Source organism: Mirounga angustirostris, unplaced genomic scaffold, assembly GCF_029215605.1.
Source record: "Mirounga angustirostris isolate CCGP_5_RB_7025 unplaced genomic scaffold, mMirAng1.0.hap1 SCAF_7, whole genome shotgun sequence".
In the NCBI taxonomy this organism is placed as follows: domain Eukaryota; kingdom Metazoa; phylum Chordata; class Mammalia; order Carnivora; family Phocidae; genus Mirounga; species Mirounga angustirostris.
In genome coordinates, this window is record NW_026991715.1 from 41,911,097 (window position 1) to 41,933,855 (window position 22,759).

General features: G+C 35.7%; 1 protein-coding gene across 3 annotated transcripts in view; it reads right to left on the bottom strand.

The window, feature by feature from the left end:
• Positions 1-235: 235 nt before the first annotated feature.
• Positions 236-22,759, bottom strand: part of SLC38A9 (solute carrier family 38 member 9) — a 92,073-nt gene continuing 69,549 nt past the window's right edge. For all 3 annotated transcript variants that reach the window (XM_045895010.3, XM_054512053.2, XM_045895021.3), the window contains 5 exons: positions 21,946-22,052; positions 11,518-11,631; positions 9,584-9,732; positions 4,810-4,899; positions 236-3,411 (listed from right to left, as the gene is read on the bottom strand). In XM_045895010.3, coding sequence (XP_045750966.1) covers positions 3,246-3,411; positions 4,810-4,899; positions 9,584-9,732; positions 11,518-11,631; positions 21,946-22,052 — 626 coding nt within the window. In that variant the 3' untranslated portion in view covers positions 236-3,245. The remainder of the gene's footprint in view (positions 3,412-4,809; positions 4,900-9,583; positions 9,733-11,517; positions 11,632-21,945; positions 22,053-22,759) is intronic.

Sequence of the window (22,759 nt, forward strand, 5' to 3'; positions counted from 1 at the left end):
ATTTGACATTTTGTATCATGACATGGACAAAAATATACCAAGATATTTAAGCAAGTCATGTCTTTGGAGAGAAAATTTTATGCAATCTATTTGCACGGCCCAATGTGTTACTACTTATTTCCCGTATTAAGCAATTGTGCTTTGCTGTCCAAGATTCACAGAAGTGAATAATGTAGTGTTACAAATGCAAAGAGAATAAATAATAACCAGAAGCAGTTAAATACTTCCCATAAAGTATCTTAGAAAAATATATTTATTTATATTATTTATAATAATATAATACTTATGATAATATATAATTGCCAAAATAAAAGCAATTATACCTTACATGATCCCATATGACAGTGAAACTATCAAATATCTAAAATTTTGGACAATTCTTAGGAGGAGGCTGAAAAATGGGTCCTTGCTGCTTTACCCCACATTTCCTTTACCAGCCCTCTCTGAGGATCCCAATTGGAAGGGGTTTCGTTTTCTCTAATGGTCCCTTGCATTATAGTTAACTACATCCATAGTTCTTTACTAGATTAAAGTTCTTTTAGAATATGAATGAAATCTTACACAGCTTTGACTCCTCCAAAGCACTGAACATGGCGGTTTACTCAATTACTTATGGAAACAAATGTCAAAATAGAGATTGCAAACCATAAGTGAGTATTTACCTTTAATATAGTCCCTTTTTGTGGGTAAATTTATTCTTTACTGTAATACATTTTTTGGATGTGATGACAAACTGATTCTGGATGATTATCCACAGGGTACCAAATGTCAGAGGACATTTCTTTGTTCTTTTTGGCCTAGTATGAGCATACCATATTTTCATCCAGAACCTTTCTAGGGAATGCTTCTCTAAACAAGCCATTTAAAATTTTATAATGTCCTCAGTTGTATGTTAAATAAGCTAAATTCAAAGAAACTGAGGTTAACCACATCAGAGCAAAAAGTAAAATAAATTTAATTAGAAAATTAAAAAAAGAGAGTAGAGAAAGTCTACAATTAATTATAATGTAATCCAAATGAATTTATATCTCATCATTCCAATGTGTGAGCCAGGACATACATACTCAAATGAAGAGCATCTGGCCAAGCTAAATAACAAGCCAAAGGTATCAGTTTCATGAGTAGAAACTTAAGAAGGCAAAATTATTCAGCATAAGCCTCATGTAGGATTTTGGAAGTTCTAAATTATCAAGTCTTTTAAAGAAAACGAAAACCAAATATCCACATTGCTTTTTAATTTAGTAAGTAATGCATTGTCATATTCACTTTGATCATTACATGGACAAAAATATACCAAGTCATTTTTCCATGTGTTAAAACATTCAAGTACATTACTGAAAAGAGGCAATGAAAATTCTGTCTCTGAAGTTTTCAAAGATAAGGGAGGTGACTAGGGATAAACAGGGATTAAACGTGGGTCTCAAGGAGCTATGTAGCTTTTGATTCCTATGTCTCTAATTGAACGAGACTGAGGTCACAAAGATGCAGGAGATCCCAAGCACAGAGACATTTCCTCCATATGTATACTCTATTCTAAGAGGTTAACATTGGGATACAGATACTTAATGTAGAATCTTCTAATCAACCTGACTTCTACCAGCAGTTTCTGCTAACAAAAACTTTTGAGAATGGCTCCAATTACCGTGAAGATGAAGTAACATAATGTCTGAGATTGGCTTCAAAATATTACAGTGGAAAAGGAAAAAAAGGATAGATGAAGCAAATACAGCATAAGTTTTATAATTACTAAGTATAGGGGATGGGGATGTGGGAGGGTTATCCTATTATTTTCTCTACTTTTGTGTATGCCTTCAAATTTTCATGAGACTTTTACAAAGAGAGCTTTTAAGAAATACCTATTTTAAGAAATACCACAATTTTTCCATATACCTATCTATGGAATGGACAGAAAGCTTTCCTGAAAGAAATTATGGCTGGTCTCAAATCTTGGGTTCTTTACTAGGCTTAAAAAAGACCATTTCACCTGTCTTTCAAAAACCATTTTGTCTGTCTTTCTCAAAAGAAGTAAGTAACATAAATCTACACATTATCCTGTGATGTGGGATGTGTACTAAAAAAATACACTTTTTAACGTTAGCCTAAAGTTAGAGAAATCTAACTTTTCAAGCTGAACATGAAGGCTGTATCATGGAAGATATGGATTTGAATTCTGGTTTAGACTTTAGTTTCAGTGAAAAAGAAGAGAGTTAATTTCAAGAATTCAGATTCCCTAATCCTTTTCTCAGATCTAAGGAGATTTTCTTATGGGGATTTAACCTCTAACCATGCCAGTTAAGAAGTAAGGCAATGGGGGGGTGGTCCCCTTCTTGGAAGTCTTACCTCAAAAAGGATTAGTCCTTTCCTGTGGTAAAGAGACACTTCCAACACCTCACAATATGCTATGAAGGAGGCCTCACTCTTCTGGCCCCTTCTCCATTTCCTTTCTTCCCTGTAGGGACTCACGTACCCAACATTCTCTGCCATGATTCCTACATGCTTCCCCGTTGGTCCTGTCATGATATCCTATGCAATGCTCAGGGATTCAAAAAGCAAAAGAGCCCTCTTGGGTCTATGGGGATAATCATACTGGTTCATGACCAAAGAGCCTGTACTGACATTCTTTCTTTCTCTCTTTTAAATAGAGATTAAGGATGCAGTTAAGAGTTCACTCATTTAACACTGATGCCATGGAGATTTCTTTTTACAAATGAGGTATTTGGTTTACTGTCCCAAACAGTACATGTTTGGGTAAACTGCAGAAATGGCCTAGCAAGTAATAAAATGAAAGTGAATACACTGAAACATAAAACAGAAATAGCATCTGGCAATAGTTGCTGTGATACCCTGAGAATCTTCACTGTAGTCAAAATAAACCCACCCACCTTATATCTGTAAAAATACAGAGAATCTTCACTGTAGTCAAAATAAACCCACCCACCTTATATCTGTAAAAATAAAAAACCAACATGATTTTTCCTAAGGGCATATACTTCTACTCAGAAAAGACAATGAGAATGAAGGGGTGGTGCATATGAAGTGAGACAAAGATCATTCTTCTTGCCCCTTTCTCCACTCTAATCAAAATTACTTATTCATGGACCACTATTCCCCCCACCCCTTTTTTTCAAATTATCTTAGGAAAACATTTAGAATTATAGCAACAGCAGCATTTATAAGTCAATTTATGTGGAACTGTTGTCAAAGTTTAAAATGCCATGAAAGATTCTGAGAAGACATTGAGTATTTCACATAAAAAATTGAACAATCAGGTTAGCCAAGCCCAAAATGATGATAAAAATGTGAAAGATTAACTTTGGCCATGTCAGACGGTCTTCTTGGCGGAGGGAAATTATATAGATAAGAGACGGATATATGAATACAAAGGCCAGGCCGCATGCTGCTCCTGAATACCTGCAAAATAAAAACTTTTTGGATTAATTATTCCTTGCAACTATACTCCCATTTAAACCCTCTTCAGTCTGATATTGCAATGAAGTTATTTTTGATTCAACTGTTGTTGACATAAAGCATTTGAGTTGAAAACATTTTACTTCCTAAGTTAATATAAAATATTATTTCCTGTTCATCTTTATAGCATCTGCTTGACAGAGTTTTTTATTCATCTCTCCAATCTCCATAGTTCTTCTGTGTCTCCATGTTTGTGGCTGCTTCCTCAGAAACATCTGGAGATAGGCTTCCTATCTTTGATCTTTTATAAACTAATTATGCATTCTGAGTTTCTGAAGGACTGCTAGCATCTGCTTAAGAATGAGAACAGATGAGTACCTCTGTGGTGTTCAGCATAATTATCAAAGATAATAACAAAAATAACTCAACACAAGACTGACAGAGGAACCCAAACTTTCTTCTCCCTTACCCTATCCTCAGCTTAAGAGAAACTTTAAGTCCATTATATTCAATAAGCATCAGGCTAATACTCTCTACTTTTATTTCTTGCTACTTTTTTTAGGTAAGGGTCTTCAAAAAAGTGACTCAAGCCCTGCTTTCTAGAGGTTGAGGAAGAGAAATCAGATCACTGTAAACCCGTCTTCCATGAGAATCTGAGTTCACAATTTTATTCCCCATCTACTCAACCTACCACAATATTTTTAGAGAAAGTATATTAAGTAAAGACCCATCTGGAACCTAAACTCCTATCTAAACTCTTACTTTCCGACTGCAACTCAGAGCAAAATTATGTTCTTGAGTAGAAATGGGTTAAAAAAGTTAAGAGTACAGCCACATTGAGATGATCCTTACTGAAAAAGAGCAGATTGTTCCTAAACCAGAAGAAAAAGATATCCCAGAAGAAACTGAAGAAACAAAAACTTATGGCCCAGGAGTAAATTCTGCATAAAATAAATGCAAATAAAAGTAAAAACAGCATAGTGGTTGTCTTTATTATAAGACATATTTCAAGTATCCTCAAAAAAAAAAAAAAAGTTACAACACAGCCTTAACAAATGACAGACCTCCAGGTACTCAAGAAGTTATACACTATATATTAAATTTTTTTTTATTTGGGTAAAGAGAAGAAGGTACAAAGGAAAATGATGAGAAAAAGAAAAAGAGAAAGGGAAAAAGGGAAAGATGTTTAAGGGATAATGGGGCTTCTAGAATCAGGAAGAAGCAGTGTGATGGAAGAAAACGAGCACCTTAAGTGACACCAGGGAACTATATTTGAATGTTACCAGTTTTAAATACTCACAAGAATTTCGTACAATTAAATTAACAACAGCAATATCAACAGGAAAAGCATAAAAATAAAGAATAATACATGAAGGGGCACAGTTCCCTTATAGGCTGTACCTTATGATTCCTCCTATGTTTGGGTAGAAACAGGCCATGATCACTCCAGCTCCCACAATAATTAGATTAAGAATCAGCACATGGAAAATGCTAGAAGTTGAGGAGAGAATTTGGAGGAAAAAGTAAAAACAGGCAAATTATAACCATTAATATGAGAATAAAATTCATTATTAACATCTTTAAAATGAGAATGTCTTAAACTTGACAATAAAATCACAGCGGAAATAGAAGGCAGCAATAGTATTCAATGCTGGTGATGGCACAGTGACCCCGGACCTTTTGTGCAAATATATGAGTAGGTTAAAGATTTGTAGAACAAACTGGTGGTATGTATCAGAGTTCACGCTTTTTATTTTATAATTCCATTTGGACTATCTTAAGACAATAAACAAAAATAAGAAAAAAGCTATTAACATAAAGATATTTGTGGCAAAAACAAGTATCCTACATATACAGCAAGGTAACAACTTCCTTGATGGAATATATTAAAAATTACTCAAAATAACTTATCATTGCTACCTAGATGGTAAATTCATCTAGGCAACTTGGAAGAAAGCTAGATAGATTTTTTACTACACAAGAAAATCTGAAAACATTGGAAAAAATATCAGAAGGAACACCGAAAAGGTAGTAGTGATTGTGATATGATTTGGAATTTGGAGTAATTTTTCCACTTCTCTGTATTTAACAAACTTTTTATATCTTACAATATTTTTTTGTATTTATTTTATTTTTATAATTAGGAAAATAAATTATATTAAGGGAAAGACAAAATGGGCAGGTTTTCATTTTTCAGATTCAGCCACTTAAAGATATTCCGTGTTCATCATGAATAGGAAAATAATGTAGATAAAATGTGATGCTCAAGAAATAACTCCATTTCCCAGAAAGATGATTCTTAAAAGAAATTTACACATCAAAGCAACCTTGTGAGCCTAAGTTATTAGGGGGTAATTAATCCCAGATAAAGATTACAGAGAGAATAAAAACGAGGAGAATTATTTACACAAATAAGTAGTTAGTCATACATCCTGATGAATTACAAAGATATTCAGGCTTCCAGATCTTGCTACTTATCCAGAAACTCCAACTTTAAAATTGCTCCAGAGCTTTGAGACAATGACTGGGCCTCTGTTATTTCTGTATTGTAAAAGGAAACAACTTTGTGTATTTTCCAAAGAAGTGGTTCTCATAGTGTATTTTGTACTCATTGTATTATTTTATTTTGGGACTATAAATACAACACAGGGAAGTTCCCAATACCCTTTCAGGAAGTCACTGAGATAAATATTAATTTCACATTAAAATCATAAGAGACATATTAAAACAGATTTCATATTAAAATCATAAGAGACATTACTTGCTTTGCAAAAGCAACTGTGGGTAAAACTGCTGGCCCCTTAGCATGGGAAGAGGCAGCTGCACCTACGTGTATTTTATACTGTGTGCCTTACTGCCAAACACTGCCAAAAAAGAGACCTTCATAAAAAAGTAAAAATTATTAGTTTTATTAAATCTCATGCTTTGAACACACATCTGTTTTACTATTCTGTGTGATCAATTAGAAAGTACATAATACAGCGTATCTGCTACACAGTGAAGTAAAATTGTTGTCTTGAAGAAAAGTACTTGTGCAACTGAGCTGGAGAGCAATCTAGCCCTTTTTTCCAAGGAATGCTATTTTTACTTGAAAGGCAGACAAACTGTGGTTCTTCAGACTTGGGTATTTGACAGACATTTTTTTTTTAAATGAATGATTATGAGCTTGTCATTTCAAGGAAAACAACTAGTGGTATGTGATAAAATTTCAGTTTTCAAGGAAAAATTAGAATTTTGGACAGCTTGTATTTGCCACCCTGAACTTGACAGTTTTCCAGTATTTAAGGACTTTTATGATGAAACTGGTGGCAGTGTTACGAATGTGGGTTTTGATATTATATAATGAAGTGTGGAAGATCTGCAGAACTCAGTGAAATGATATTTTCCAAATGATTAAACATGGTACAAAAACATGCATAGGTTAAAGGATCCAAAGTGTACTATAGACCAATGGGTTTTAATATCAGTGAGTTTCTGATTCAATTAACTTATAAAAAACTACTACTTGTTAAGATTTGGCATAGTATCAAAGAAGAATATCCACAATAATCTGAAAATGCTATTAAAAGTACTCCTTTTTCCAACGTGTCTATGTGAGAGTAGATTTTCTTCATATATTTAAATGAAAACAACATATTGCAACAGACTGAATGCAGAAGATAAGAGAATCCAATTATCTCCTAGCAAAGCAGGTATTAAAGAGTTTTGAAAATGTGGGGCGCTTGGCTGGCTTAGTTGGAAGAGCACACAACTCTTGATCTCAGGGACGTGAGTTCGAGCCCCACACGGGGTACAGGAATTACTTAAATAAATACAACTTAAAAAAAAAGTTTTGAGGGGCGCCTGGGTGGCTCAGTTGGTTAAGCGACTGCCTTCGGCTCAGATCATGATCCTGGAGTCCCTGGATCGAGTCCCGCATCGGGCTCCCTGCTCGGCAGGAAGTCTGCTTCTCCCTCTGACCCTCCCCCCTCTCAGGTGCTCTCTCTCATTCTGTCTCAAATAAATAAATAAAATCTTTAAAAAAAAAAAAGTTTTGAAAATGTAAAACAAAAGTTTTTTTGGGAAACAATTATTTTTCCTAAGTATGTTATTTTTAAACAAGTAATGGTTTTTTTTTTTTAAAGATTTTATTTATTTATTTGACAGAGAGACACAGCGAGAGAGGGGACACAAGAAGGGGGAGTGGGAGAGGGAGAAGCAGGCTTCCCGCTGAGCAGGGAGCCCGATGCAGGGCTCGATCCCAGAACTCTGGGATCATGACCTGAGCCGAAGGTAGACGCTTAACCGACTGAGCCACCCAGGCACCCCAACAAGTAATGGTTTTATTATTGCTTTTTAAATAAATTAATTCATATTTAAAAATTCTGTTTTAATTTTTCATATGTTAAATATTAATAGATATAACCCATGTAAGTTAAAGTGCATGGGGGTTCTCAATAAACTTTAAGAGTGTAAAGGAGGTGCTGAGCCCAAAAAAGTATGCTCTGAAATATGCAGTCTGTGGAGTACTTGTAACTGTAGGATAAATGATAGTGTGTTGTTGGTGGTAGAGAAAGAAATGTAATGTGAACACGAAAGGGAACTTCCAGATTATTTCCAAGAGGAAGAAGCATTGTAACAGCCACCATTATGCAAAATAATGGCAGAAAACAGGAATAATGCATTTACCTAGAGTTTTTTTCTTCTATGACTTCATTGTATTATTTTATTTTGGGACTGTAAATACAACACAGGGCATAAACACAACAGGAATCTTATATGTACTGAAATCCAATCTTCCAGATGAGCAATGTTATAACTGTAGCTGTTGATACTGTCAATGCTAAAAAAGTGGTACCTCTTGACTTTTGCTTTTATAAGTTTTTTGTTTTTATTTTTTTTATTTAAATCTTTTTTTTTTAAAAGATTTTATTTATTTATTTGAGAGAGAGAGAATGAGAGACAGAGTATGAGAGGGAGGAGGGTCAGAGGGAGAAGCAGACTCCCCGCCAAGCAGGGAGCCCGATGCGGGACTCGATCCCGGGACTCCAGGATCATGACCTGAGCCGAAGGCAGTCGCTTAACCAACTGAGCCACCCAGGCGCCCAAGTTTTTTGTTTTTAAACCAACATATTTTTACTAATTATTTACTTAATGAGGGAACAGATTGCATCAGTTCACTTCAAAGAAGAACTGATGAAGACCTTCTTGTTTAATTGGTTACTGTAAATGTACTTTAAAAGTTTTTATCTGAAAGTTTTCTTCATTTAAGACCATTTATTTCAAGTAAAATAGGTTAGGACTGGGTATTTTTTACTAGGATGAATCTCTATTAAAACTTAATTTTAGAGTAGAAGTTAACCAGGGATTCAAAATGAAGTTCCAGGGAAACTCTGAAGCAGTATATGGAAATTTCTCTTGGATGAGGGTAAGTAGCTTTGAATAGGTTTTCAAAAGGATTCAAAACTGCTCTATCACCAGTAAGAGATTAAAAATTACAGCAGTAGTTACAGAAGCAAATAGGAATTTTAGCTTGTTGTATATCTCACTTTCAATTCTAAGCAAGTATGGTTTATGTAAAAATGCATGAATGTTAATAAATATACAAGTACATATCAATAACCAATAATTAAAATAAAAGCATTGCTTCTCATTAGCCATACATTGCTAATACAGGTACTATATACTATTAACTTCTTGGCAATGTGTAGATTAATGGCAAATAAATCGTGAGATAAATATAGTTGGTATCAGAGCTAACATAACTATACTAGAAGGAACTTTCTTTTTTTTTTTTTTTTAAGATTTTATTTATTTGACAGAGAGAGACACAGTGAGAGAGGGAACACAAGCAAGGGGAGTGGGAGAGGGAGAAGCAGGCTTCCCGTGGAGCAGGAAGCCCGATGCGGGGCTCGATCCCAGGACCCTGGGATCATGACCTGAGCCAAAGGCAGACGCTTAATGACTGAGCCACCCAGGCGCCCCTAGAAGGAAGTAACTTTAAATCATTCTGGACATGGAAGCAGCTTCTATTTTTATAGCTCTTCAGGGAAAAGAACAACTGTGATCTACCCTTAGTAAACATTTTGATTAGGCAAATTTTTATAGCAAAAGGATCAGTCACATTTTAAACTGACCTGTTTGCACAGTCATTTGTTGCTTGGCACATCTTGCTGGTCAAGAGAAGAGCCCTTACCTAGGATAAATGTCACCGAAGACATGGCCCAATAGTTGAACACGCGCCAAATAGCCTAGGAGTGGGTATACAGTCATCATCTGGAACAGCAGGAATATCCTTGCAATGAAGGACAGGATGTCACTGCTAGGGAAGTTGTCTAAAAAATTCTAATCAAAGAAAGATAATGAAGTAATGTTAAAAATAAACTCAGTACATACAAATTTATAAAACTGACTATCTTTTGCTTATTTGGAACATAGGTGCCACACAAGTTTTGGTTTGTGGACCGGTGCTCACCCACGAACTATATGTGAACTATTATTTTTCAATAAACTAAGTACAAAAATTGAAATGTTTAGAAACTTTTATAGAAATTTGACATTGCCACATTATTTTATTTTACAAAAGTATCAGTCTGTAATTGATTTGACATTAAAACAACAAAGAAAACCTTGCCCTTCACAGAGTCTCAGAAGCACTGCTCTGTAAGGTAGGTACAAGCATAAATCTGTTTTAATACATTCAAATGGCTAATTTAATTCGATGTTATTTGATCCTCACCAATTCTCTTGCTTTTCCTTCCCTGAAACATCATAGTACTTCCAAAGTAAAGATTATAGAATAATGTGAGAGTATGTATATCACCTAGTATCATTATTATTTATAGCCTATAATTAAAAAGAAAATGATTTATTTCTATTTCCTCTCATGATTTTCTCCATTTTAGTTTGGCATCTAAAAGGAAAGTTAATTACTCAGAATTTTTTTGTTTCCTTTCAAATACAAATACCATAGATATTCCTATTCCCAAGACAGTGGGCTTTATAAGGAATTGTTCACATTAGGGGAATTTTCAGCAAACATTTGGCTGCCAAAGAACTTCTAGAATCATGGAAATCAAGAGAAGAACATTTCAAGCTATCATAACAGTAATAATTCAAACTTATTTCTCTTATAAAGATGACAATATTATTAACAGTATTATGCTGAAATAACTCTTATAATTCATCCATAATAAATTGTACTGTGTATTCCACTACACTTTTTTTTTTAAATAAAGATTTTATTCATTTATTTGACAGAGAGAGACACAGCGAGAGAGGGAACACAAGCAGGGGGAGTGGGAGAGGGAGAAGTAGGCTTCCCGCCGAGCAGAGAGCCTAATGTGGGGCTTGATCCCAGAACTCTGGGATCATGACCTGAGCCGAAGGCAGATGCTTAACGAATGAGCCACCCATGCGCCCTTCCTCTTATTAGAGGAATTTCTTCTGACTAGAAAGAAACTCATCTGTAAAATGCTATTTTTGTCAGTCACATTAAACTAGAAACTACACTGTTCCTAAGTTTATGATGGGTCAAATCAAAGAAAGTATTACTTATGGCAACTTTTTAAATAAAATCTTTTCTTCTATTCTTTCCATCTCCCTCTCTTTTTAACAGCCAAATAGCCTTTCTTTGTTTTACTGCCCGCCACGGTGTACAAAAATGAGTGTTAGACCTATCATTGGGGACTGATGAGCAAAGATACCAGATTATCCAGGACATTTCCAGATCCAGGCTTTGAAAAATAAGGAGGTTGCATGTATTCCCAGCAGAGGTTTTACAAATTCATGAATAGCACCAATAACAGTTTTCCAAATAAAGAGAAATACCATGCACATAATAATAGGAATTATCTATTTTGAGTACCACAAGGGGCTAGCATGCAGTATGCTTTCTCGAGAGTCTCTTTAAAAATCTATGGTGTATGTATTATACTATTTAATGGAATAGGAAACCGAAGTTTAGAAAGGATGGGGAAGATGCCTAAAATCTCACATGCAGAGTAAACAGTAGAGATGGTATTCAAACCCCGGTCTGTCTGGGATTATAACTTGCTACCGTATCACCCCACCTGCTCTGCAGATAGGAAGGTGTTAACAATCATCAAGAGAGGGTACCTACTGCCTTACCTGCTCTATGCAATCCTTGGTTAATGGTGGTGAAGGAAATGAAGCAAAAACCAGGACTCCAATATAGAGGTAAGTTAATGTCACCAGCATATAAGCAATGGACAAGTCCCTCACCTGTAAAAAGAGAACAAAATTCCCATAATACTGAATAAATTTGCAGTTAAATCTGCCTGAATAGACTAAATAAGAAAACTGACAAATTCAAGATTTATCTTTTGGCTGTGTGTGTTTTTATGTACGTGCCTTCTAGGTATCCAATCTGTTCACAAAAGTAGATAAAACAAAATTCACATACTTCACAATCAGTCCAAAAATCAATCAATCTATCTATCTATCTATCTATCTATCTATCTATCTATCTATCTATCTATCTATCTATCTATCTTTCTTTCTTTCTTTTCTTTCTTTAACATAAATGGTGGCTTAACAAAAAATTATGACTAATTTCTAAGGTAATTTATTTACCACATTACAAAATATTTGATTAAAAATAATAAAGCTAAGGGACAAGAAAGCAAAAACAAGCCACCTTAAGTATGACCTACAGAATTAAAAACATTTTTCTTTTAGTAAATTGACTTTGCTAAACCATCAAAGCATGCCCTGGCTGAAAGAAACTGGTACAGTATTAAAACATATTTAATAAAGAAGGAAAGCTAGTTAAAGGGCAGACAGTAAGCAGGTATCACAGACAAGCTTGACAAACCTAAACAGTAAACAAAAGGAAATCAAAAGGCAACTGTTCCAACAGCTGCACAATGTTATTATTGGAATCAGTAAACAAATGCAGCACATTAAATAAAGTGGGTTGCTTTCTTCCACTGCTGTTCCCACCCTCCTGACCTCCTACCCCCATGCGAAGGAAAAAGCTCCAAGACATTTAATGCAGCCAGCTGTCAGATCCAAACAGAACAGATCCCACGGCTCACAAATCTGGTCTCCATCATCGCTAAAGTTACAGCCAAACAATTCAGCACAACTAAATTATGGCAATAAGCCTATTCATTTTTCATTTTAAACACAAATTACTTTGAAAGCTAAGAAAACAGATAAGAAAAAAATTATATACAATTTTACTTTAGTTTGATAACACAATAAGGAAAGTGGACATTTGGCATTAGGGAGCATTTCTGATTTTTTGGACAACTCTTCTCCTTAAATGGGCTGAGCAAGAATAGAAAGTTATAAACTTGAATGTTCATAAATTCACTTAAAAAGCAAGTAACAAGCTATGAGAAATCCTAAGGTTAGGTCTAAATAGACAATCAGCTTGAAAACAAACCAGGGATTCCAGACCCTGAATTAGATGGTGGACACGCCTATGAAGAAGCCACAGGAACTTGGATTATGCAGGTTGGTTCTAGCATTCTCAAAGAGCTTCTAATTGTTTAGGGTTGAGGAAGGAGGCTTCAGGGGGCTTTCAGAGTCTTTCCTCTTTTTTTTTAATTTTTTTTTTTTAAGATTTTATTTATTTGACACAGAGAAAGAGCACAAACGGGGAGTGGGAGAGGGAGAAGCAGGCTCCCTGCTCAGCAGGGAGCCTGACGATGACCTGAGCCAAAAGCAGCCACTTAACTGAGCCACCCAGGTGCCCCAAGTCTTTCCTCTTTAGTTTATGAAGCCTAGGGCCCATTTCAGGCTAGACATCAGTCACTCCTAAGGTTGTCTCATGGTTTTGTAGAGAATGAACAGAAATGAACAAGGAAACTACCTTTCATATCAAAGGGTAGTATTCTCCCATTATGATGTTTAAAAGTCATTCTACCTTCAACCTACTCAATGTGACTCAAAAACAGAGGTAGTCTTATAAAATGCAAAATCTTGGGAGGCCAAAACAGCTGTGTCAGAGACAGCTATACATAAAGTGGGACAGCTACCATTTCATGGACAGTCTTTAGCTTACATAGCACCTGATCACCCATCATTCTGGTCAGGCTTTCTGCAAAGATGTGTACCTTAGTAGACTTTGGGGGAAAGTCTGATGAAGATGGTAAGGCTAAGGTGCAAAGGCTTCCTGATAAGTCAGTTTTCCCTTCTGTTTTCCTGTTCTTATAGCACTGTACACATACCTGAAATTACAACATCTACTAGAGTTTACTGTAGTTATCACTAGTTTCTATTATAAAAGTAATCTATGTTCATGAATGAAAGCTCCCAAGGGGAAAAAAACTGTCCCTCAACACCCAAAAAGTAGCCAACATTAAGAGTTTTTGTATCGGGGTGCCTGGGTGGCTCAGTTGGTTGAGCGACTGCCTTCGGCTCAGGTCATGATCCTGGAGTCCCGGGATCGAGTCCCGCATCGGGCTCCCTGCTTGGCAGGGAGTCTGCTTCTCCCTCTGACCATCCTCCCTCTCATGCTCTCTGTCTCTCATTCTCTCTCTCTCTCAAATAAATAAATAAAATCTTTAAAAAAAAAAAAAGAGTTTTTGTATCATGTTGGTATTTTAATTTTTCTATGTCTAAGTTGGTTCATACCACTAGACTATGAGATCCTTGAGGGCAAGGACTATGTGTTTTTCACCTTTATATCCTCAATACCCAGAACAATACCTGGGACAGAGGAGGAACCTGGTAAATGTACAGGAAAAATAATAACCACGCTGGTTATAGTTAGTAGCCAGTTATTAAATAGGCTAGGTGCTAGGCTATGCAATAAGCACTTTGTATGTATAATCTCATTAAATGTAGGTGCATTCATTTTCTTCATTTTATAAATGAATAAACTAGTACAGCAAGGTTACAAAACTTGTTCATGGTTACAGAGTAAGTAGCTGGTAAAGTCAGTATTCAAACTAAAGATGTTATGGCTCCAAATTGCATGCCCTTAGCTATTACAGTAGAGAAATGATCAGTCTCGAATGCATCTGTTCACAGTTAATAAACAACAATAAAGAAAATAAAGATAGGTGGCTCAGTCAGTTAAGCGTCTGCCTTTGGCTCAGGTGATGATCCGAGGGTCCTGGGACTGAGCCCTACATCAGGCTCCCTGCTCAGTGGAGAGCCTGCTTCTCCCTCTCCCACTCCCCCTGCTTGTGTGTGCTCTCTCTCTCTCTCTCTCTGTTAAATAAATAAATAAATAAATATCTTTAAAAAAAAAGGAAAAAAGATAAAGAAGTAACAAGTTACGAGTAACAAAGGATACAGCAGAGTGCACACACAGATGCAAGAGAAATATTAAAATCAGTTCTATTTTACAGTAGTCTAAATATACACTCAATGCAACTAGGTCAAGAGTTGCGTATCTGTTTTCATCTGAAACTACTCTAATGAACAGAAAAGATGTTTTAATATGAAAGCAGCTGAGGGTTAGCATGATCCTGGGAAACATGCCACCTATGAATACCATGCACACATGTGGGTTTTGCTATTCTCTGGCTTGAACACAAGCCATCACTGTACTAGGCCTGGAGATACAGCCTCTTAAAAGCCCGTTTAATGGAAAAGGGAGGAAAAAAGCCATCTTTTAGACAACGAGTCTCAAAGTAAAAAATATATTTAAAAAGAGGCACAGGTGACAAATGAATCCTACACATTAATTAGGTAATCTACTCTGCCTTATGAATGAGCAACAGGGGGCAGGGTGACGGGAAGAATGCCACCTCAGAATGAGGACTAGCTTTATCGGGGGTGGGCACAAGTGGTGCTGGAAGCACATTCTGCTTCTCGAATATAGTTTATGATTTGTTCCACATACCGTTCATAGTGAAAATACTATGCAATGGAGCATTTACTAACAAAAACGACAGACAGAAACTGACCACACAGGGCTATCCTGCACATTTACATAAAAACCTCTGACGATGTATAGTTAAGTAAACTACACAGATTCATATGAAGAAGCAAAAAGTAAATAACAAATTGAGATATAAGGCACTGCAAATGTTTTTAAAGAATTAGCATGGTGTGAAACTAAATAAAGACAGGCAAAACAAAACAAAAAAAGCACTGTATAGGTTCTAATTCAAACATGATGAGGAAATACCAAGAGGTTAGTCCACATATCTAGGATCATTTCCTAGATGTTTACAGAGACTATATATTCTGACGATAAAGAATGAGTTGGATGATCTTCAAATCTACAACTATTTTTTTTCTTTTGGTAAGGTATACCTTACTAAGGAATAGAAATTATATCCCATTTAGTGACACACGCACACACACAAAACAACTATGTTTAGTGAAAAAAAACAAAACAAAAAAACGATGAAATTAAGCCGAACTTAACAAAGCTGGAAAATCTGATCATTACACCTGTTGAGGAGCCACATTATTTTCCTCCTTCACAAATGTCTTTAGATCCAAGTCCAACTGCAGTTTATATAGAAGGAAGTGAGGCCTTTTTATTCTTTTGTCTTCTCTACTTTTAAGCCTTTGTTTACTGAGCTCTGAATGACTAACACAACATTAACAATTCAGAGTCCCTGACAAGCTTCACATTTTTTTTTTTTTTAAAGATTTTATTTATTTGTCAGAGAGAAAGAGAGAGTGAGTGAGCAAAAGGCAGAAGGATAAGCAGGCTCCCCGCTGAGCAAGGAGCCTGACACGGGGCTCAATCCTGGGACCCTGGGATCATGACCTGAGCCGAAGGCAGGCATTTAACCAACTGAGTCACCCAAGCATGCCAGCTTCACATTTTCTGACTTAAATCTCAAGGAAATATATATCAACAGGACTTCTATGAGTCAAATTACTTACTGAAACCTGCTGAAAAGTATAATCATTAAATAAACCAAATGACAATTTTTTTCTTAGAATATAGTACCCATTTAGCTTAATTTATGCAAGTATATAAGCCAATTTCAGTACAATCAAAAGGAGAGTTTATGTATTTACATATATTTAAAGTGTTTAGAATTTTGTTGGCACGAAGTGTTAGCTTTACATTACAAAATGCTAGCTTTATCATTAGTATTTACTAATGTTTTAAGAAGTTAACATGAAGTCTAACTGATTTTTTGAAAGCTAGACTATACTTCATACCGTGGTTTCAATTAAGACAATAAGAAACCATCATCCACTTAAACTTTTAAGCTTCTTTTTAAAAAATGTTTCCCACAAAAGCCAAAAGTTGAGTTAAATTTTATCAGCTGAATCTCACATACTAGTTCTACAAAGTGCTAGTCCCAAAAGGGAGCAGAAACAGGAATGCATTTTATGGTGTGTACACATAAAAAAACAGATTTCAAGGCCCATTGAGTGTTCTAGTAAGAAAGGCAGAGAATCTCCCTGCAATCCTTGGAAGACCATAAACTGAAATGTCTATCTCTCCATGCAGTCCTGAGCTTCTCTCACTGCGGAATGCACATCTCCAGATACACTGGTATGAACTTCCAGAAAAGCGATTCTACTTAAGAGTTTTAGGAAGCACAAAGTTAAGGAGAGGCCGTCTTCTTTTTTCATAGCAGTCTGACACTACAACTGCCTGGACACCTCTTTGAGGAAGATGTGGTGGCAGCTGCAGCACAGCTGGGGTCCACCTGCTCCTGCCTCACTGCTGTTTGCTCTCACCCAGGAACAAGTCGGTCAGAAAGCTGTGCACTGCAGCCATGGCTTACAGATACCAGAAAGACTCCCGCAAAGCCCGAAGTGGGGATTCACTGAATGTAAATGCCCTGGAGAATCTGTGCTGACTTCATCAGAGGCACACAGGAAAAGAATATCAAAGTAAAAGAATGAGTTTGGATGCCCACCAAGACTCTGAGAATCACTATGCGATTTAAACTCCTTGGGCTGAAGGTATTACGATTCCTAAGATTTTCCAAAGTCAGTTCTTGACAAGGAATCACAAGCCACTCACTGACTTGCACAGTCCTTCAGAGATTATTAAGCATATTACTTCCATCAGTATCGAATGGTTGAAGTCACTACTGTAGATATTTACACCAACTATTTCAATAAATTATCATTTGTTAAAAAAGTGTGATATGATCATAATAATCTGTGAGAAAAATTGTTCCATGACCTTTAACAATTTTTGTCGAAACATTAAAAACACTCACTGTTGGTTACAAATGTATAAGGAAATGAAAACAATAGCAAAAGTACTATTTATTTAATATACTATTTTATTTTTTTTAAGTTTATTTATTTATTTATTTGAAAGAGAGAGAGAGCAAGCAAGAGTATGAGCAGGGGTAAGGGTGAGAGGGAGAGTGAGAAGTAGACCCCCCCCCCCCCGCCCCTGAGCAGGGAGCCGGTGTGGGACTCAATCCCAGGACTCTGGGATCATGACCTGAGCCGAAGGCAGACACTTAACCGACTGAGCCACCTAGGTGCCCTAATAGATTATTTTAAAACATCAGAAACATTGAGAATTAAAGTGGTTTTTTTAATTTGTAAAAACTTACCAAGGGCACTTTGAATTGTTTCCTCCTTCTCATGGTATAATTACAATACAGAGCAAGCATCTTTTCCATGCCTTAGTGAACTGTCATATTCCTTTCTTCTAAGTTTGCATTACCTTCCATCACTTCATCCATTGTGCCTTCAAAGCTGTGAAGTATTTCTCAGAATTCTTTCAATGTGAAGTTTTCTGATAGTGCCACTTCCTGGGGACAACTTCATTCTTCTCATCACAACCACTTTCCTCATTCATGTTGATAAGTTGACCTTCCCCAGGTCCCCAGATTTCTCTGGCTGCACATTCAGAGTCTCTTGAATGTCTACCTTTCCACAAGCAGAGGTTTCTTCCATGATTTCATTTATGTTTCATTCAAATTTCATTTCCAGCATTTTCACTTTTTATTTCATTATTGCACTTTCACCTTTGTCAATTTTCTCTCTCGATTTCCCATTTTGTAAAATATTATGTGGATTTACCACCAGGTAAGAAGGAGACAACTTAACTGTCCACTTGGCACTCTGTGTGTAAAGTGAATGACAGATGTGTAGTGACCAATCAATGAGACTTTGAAAGACGTGATGTGATTGGTAACAGATCATGATATATGTCTGTTCTTTATGTGGTGATTTGTGAATTGAAGGGCAGGTAGCTATTACTTTATGTAAGTACTCAAATTTCAAATCCTGTGGTAATTGGAATTTGAACCATGTTGTTGGGGGACTGAGGTAATTTAACTAAACCACAGTAACTGAAAGTCATGCATATAGGAACTGTGTAAAGTGAGGTTTGCCTGTCATTTAACTCATTATTTTAAGACTTTTCTACTAAGACAAACTAATTCAGAGTACAGTAAAAATGTGCATGCATGCTTAAGATGAAATATGAGACTTGAATGAAATTGTGTTCTTCACCTACAGATTCCCGGGTATATGAGGTATTCTCTGTCATTAGGAGACTTTAGTGGTAAAGTTTGAGAAGCAGAGCCTTATTATGGATAGAATGATCCGATACGTAACTTGGTCTAAGTTGGCCTAAGAGAAAAGTTGATTAGTGCAGACAGGTGATTTAGATGGCACCAAGGAATACATTATTAATGAGATATACATTATTTCCTGTGAAGACGAAACAGGTATTTTCCACTATCTTTCTAAACTTCCTAAAACTTCGTGTAGGTAGCTTTGTTCAAGTGACAATGAGTGAGGGAACTTGTGAAGGAGGAGGAAGGGATTTAAAAGTACAGAGCTTTAAAAGTATATGCTCATTTTCCCCTTACATCCCAAAGTTCCAAATGCTTACTTAGGATAAACAAGACTTTCTTCCTATACCCTCAGAAGATTTAAAACTGTTTATGACAAAAGTATAAGTATAATAAGACTAAACATTTCCAGATAAAAACTAAATCTAGGGGCGCCTGAGTGGCTCAGTGTGTTAAGCGTCTGGCTTTGGCTCAGGTCATGATCTCAAGGTCCTGGGATTGAGCCCCGTGTTGTAGGGCTCCCTGCTCAGTGGGAGCCTGCTTCTCCACCTGCATTTCTGCCTGCTTCTCTGTCTCTGCCCCTCCCCCTGCTCGTGCTCTCTCTCTCTCAAAGAAATAAAATCTGTAAAAAAATAAAATTGAAAAATAAAATTAAAATCTAGTGCAGTGATGAGAGAAAAGATAAGAATTGACATGGTTCATTACGTATTTTTCCGGGGATCCATTATTAGCATTATAGGAAGAAATCTTGGAGAACAGTTAATATGTTCTTATTGCAAAATAAGTTTTAAGGCACTGGAAAGAATCTGAAGGGGAAAATATTTTTTCCTGTTGGGTGAGAGATCCATAGTCTAAATGTAAGGAGAGAAGGTAAGAGGGATATAGAAACAAAAAATTTCAAGCTGCTACTATACACCACAGCATGTTAAATACCTTTCCTGTTTTATAATGTTTAATTGTGATTAAAACCCTGAGATGTAGGTATCAAATAATGCTATTTTTACATCTGAAAAATCTGAAGGTCACCAAGTTAGAGTTTGGAAAATCCAGATTAACCTAATTCTAACTCCATTCACAGGTAATATGCCAGATGTGTTACTATGTAAGAGTAAACATGAAAATGGTAGAGTTTGATTTATATTCTTGCCCTAATTTGAGAGCTAACTTCCTTCTCCTTAGAAGGACTTTTGCCTTCATAATGACTCTGCCACACATTACTTGAAGTCTTCTCAGAATCCCCAGGCACAGTGAACTCTTCTTTGTATTTCAGTAACAATTGTATAGACCTCTATTAGAGCTTCACCATGATTTTTGTTTACATGGTTAGAAGCCATCAAACTGATTTCAAAATCTGCAGACAAGGCCACAAGTAACTGGTTAACTTCTGCCTGCTTTGGGTTCAGTTCACTCTTCTTTCTCTAGTATCTTAAGGTAGAAGGTTAGGCTATTGATTTGAGATCTTTCTTCTTTTTTAGTGTAGGTGTTTACAGCTATAAAATTTCCCTTCAAGCACTGCTTTAGCTGCATCCCATAAGTTTTGCTATGTTGTGTCATTTTTAGTAATCTCAAAGTATTTCCCAATTTTTCTTGTGATTTTTTCTTTGACGCATTGCTTATTTAGGAGGCTATTTAATTTCCATGTATTTGTCAATCTTCCAAATTTCTTCATTAGTGATTTTTAAATTTACTTCACTGTGGTCAAAGAACATACTTGGTATGATTTCAATCCTTTTAAATTTATTGAGATTTATTCAATTTCCCAGCCTATGGTCTATCTTGGTATATGTTCCATAAGCATTTGAAAAGAATGTGCATTCACCTGTTACTTGAGAGAAGACTTTTATAAATGTTAATTAGATCAAGTAGGTTGATATTATTTTGGTTTTCTATATCCTTATTTATTTTCTATTCCATCAATGATTAAAGGAGGGGTAATGAAATCTCCAATTATAATAGTGAATTTGTCTACTTCTCCTTTCTGTTTTGACAGCTGCTGCTTCATTTATTTGGAAGCTCTGTCCCTGTGTGCATATATATTTATGATTATTATGTCTTCTTGAGGGATTGATCCCTAAAGATCATTATGTACTGTTGCTCTTTATTTCTGTTAATACTCCTCATTCTGAAGTCGACTTTGTCTGATACTAAAACAGCCACTCTACCTGTCTTATGTTTAGTGTCTGCATGGTATATCTTTATATTTCAAGTATACAGCTGACCTTTGAACAACATCGGTTTGAAATGTGCAGGCCCACTTAAATGCAGATTTTCTCCAATAGATACAGTACAGTACTGTAAATGCATTCTCTTTCTTATGATTTTCTTAGTAACATTTTCCTTTCTCTAGCTTACTTTATAAGAATATAGCATATAATATATAAAAAATGCAAAATATGTATTAATCAACTGTTTATGTTATCATTAAAGCTTCCAGTCAACAGTGGGCTATTAGTAGTTAAGCTCTGGGGGAAAGTTATACATGAATTTATGACTGCGGCAGTGGGGGATGAGGTAGTCAGCACCCTTAACCCCCATCTTGTTCAAGGGTCAACTGTAGTCAGGTTTTGTTTTTTAATCACTTTGATATCTTTTAATTGCAGCATTTAGACCATTTATATTTAAAGTTATCATCAATATGATTGGGTTTAAATCTATTATCTTGCTATTTGTTTTCAGTTTGTCCCATCTAGTCTTTGTTTTTCTTTTTATTCTTTTTTTCTTTTTTTTAATCTTTTAGATAACCTGGGTATTTTAAAAAGATTGTATCACCACTGTTGGCTATTAGCTATGCCTCTTCATTTTTTTAGTGATTACTCTATAGCAGGGGTTGACAAACTATGGTCCATGATGAAAGCTGGCTTGCTGTCTGTTTTTGTAAATAAAGTTTTCTTGAAACATAGCCACCATCCATTTGTTCAAATACTCTTTATGGTTCCTTTCATGACACAGAAGCAGAGTTAGGTAGTTATAACAAAGACCATAAGGCCCACAAAGCCTAAAATATTTACCATCTAAACCTTTACAGAAAAAGTTTGCTTATTACTTCTATGGTTTAAATTTAAGAATTAAGATCCAATAACAAAATTCAATTCCTCTGACGATTACTCACGTTGTTTTCTTGGTTCTTGTTGTTCTTCAAGAGTGTAATAATACAATTATGAATAAAGAAAGCAAGGGTAAGCACTCCAGTCAGCTGTGGAAACTGAAATCTTATCTCTAGGAGAAAAAGAGAGTGGAAAAAAAAAAAAAAAAACCACAATACATTAAAACTGACAGCCAGAAAACGAATGTTAGTAGCCAAAAGTTGACTGCCAAAAATTAGTTGCCTCTGCCTTATCCAGGGAATAAGAATATTAAAATGTCTTTACAAAGTTCCTCAAGGCTGGCATTATACTTGAGCAAAGTACTGGAAAAGGGAAAGAAAAGGAATTAAGAAATGACTACTCTGTGAGGGTATTTCACATCAGTTAATGCTGTTTGAGGTCACACAACGAGTGTGTGGCACGGCAGGTTTCCAAGTTAGAACTCTAAAGGTCTTCCTCTTCTAATACCTGAATTTGCCAGAAAAACACCTTTAGAAAAGGAATCAGAAAAAGGGAGAACTGGTTATTTAACATTTTTCAAGGGCTAATGTAAAAGGCACTGCTTAAAAATACAGAAATAACAAATGTCTACACAGAGGGGAATGCTTAAACTAGGATATAATTGCTCTGTGGTATATAGTACTTAAGAATTATGTTCTAAAGAAAGGTTTTATGCTATGGCAAATGTTAACGACTCAAATAGCATGTATAGTATGATTTTACATTTATTTTTAAAAGTTTGTGTGTGTATATATATACATAGGTATGCTAAGAAAAAGGATTGGAGGAATAATCACAAAAGTTTAAATAGTGATTATCTCTAAATTTTCTATAATAAAT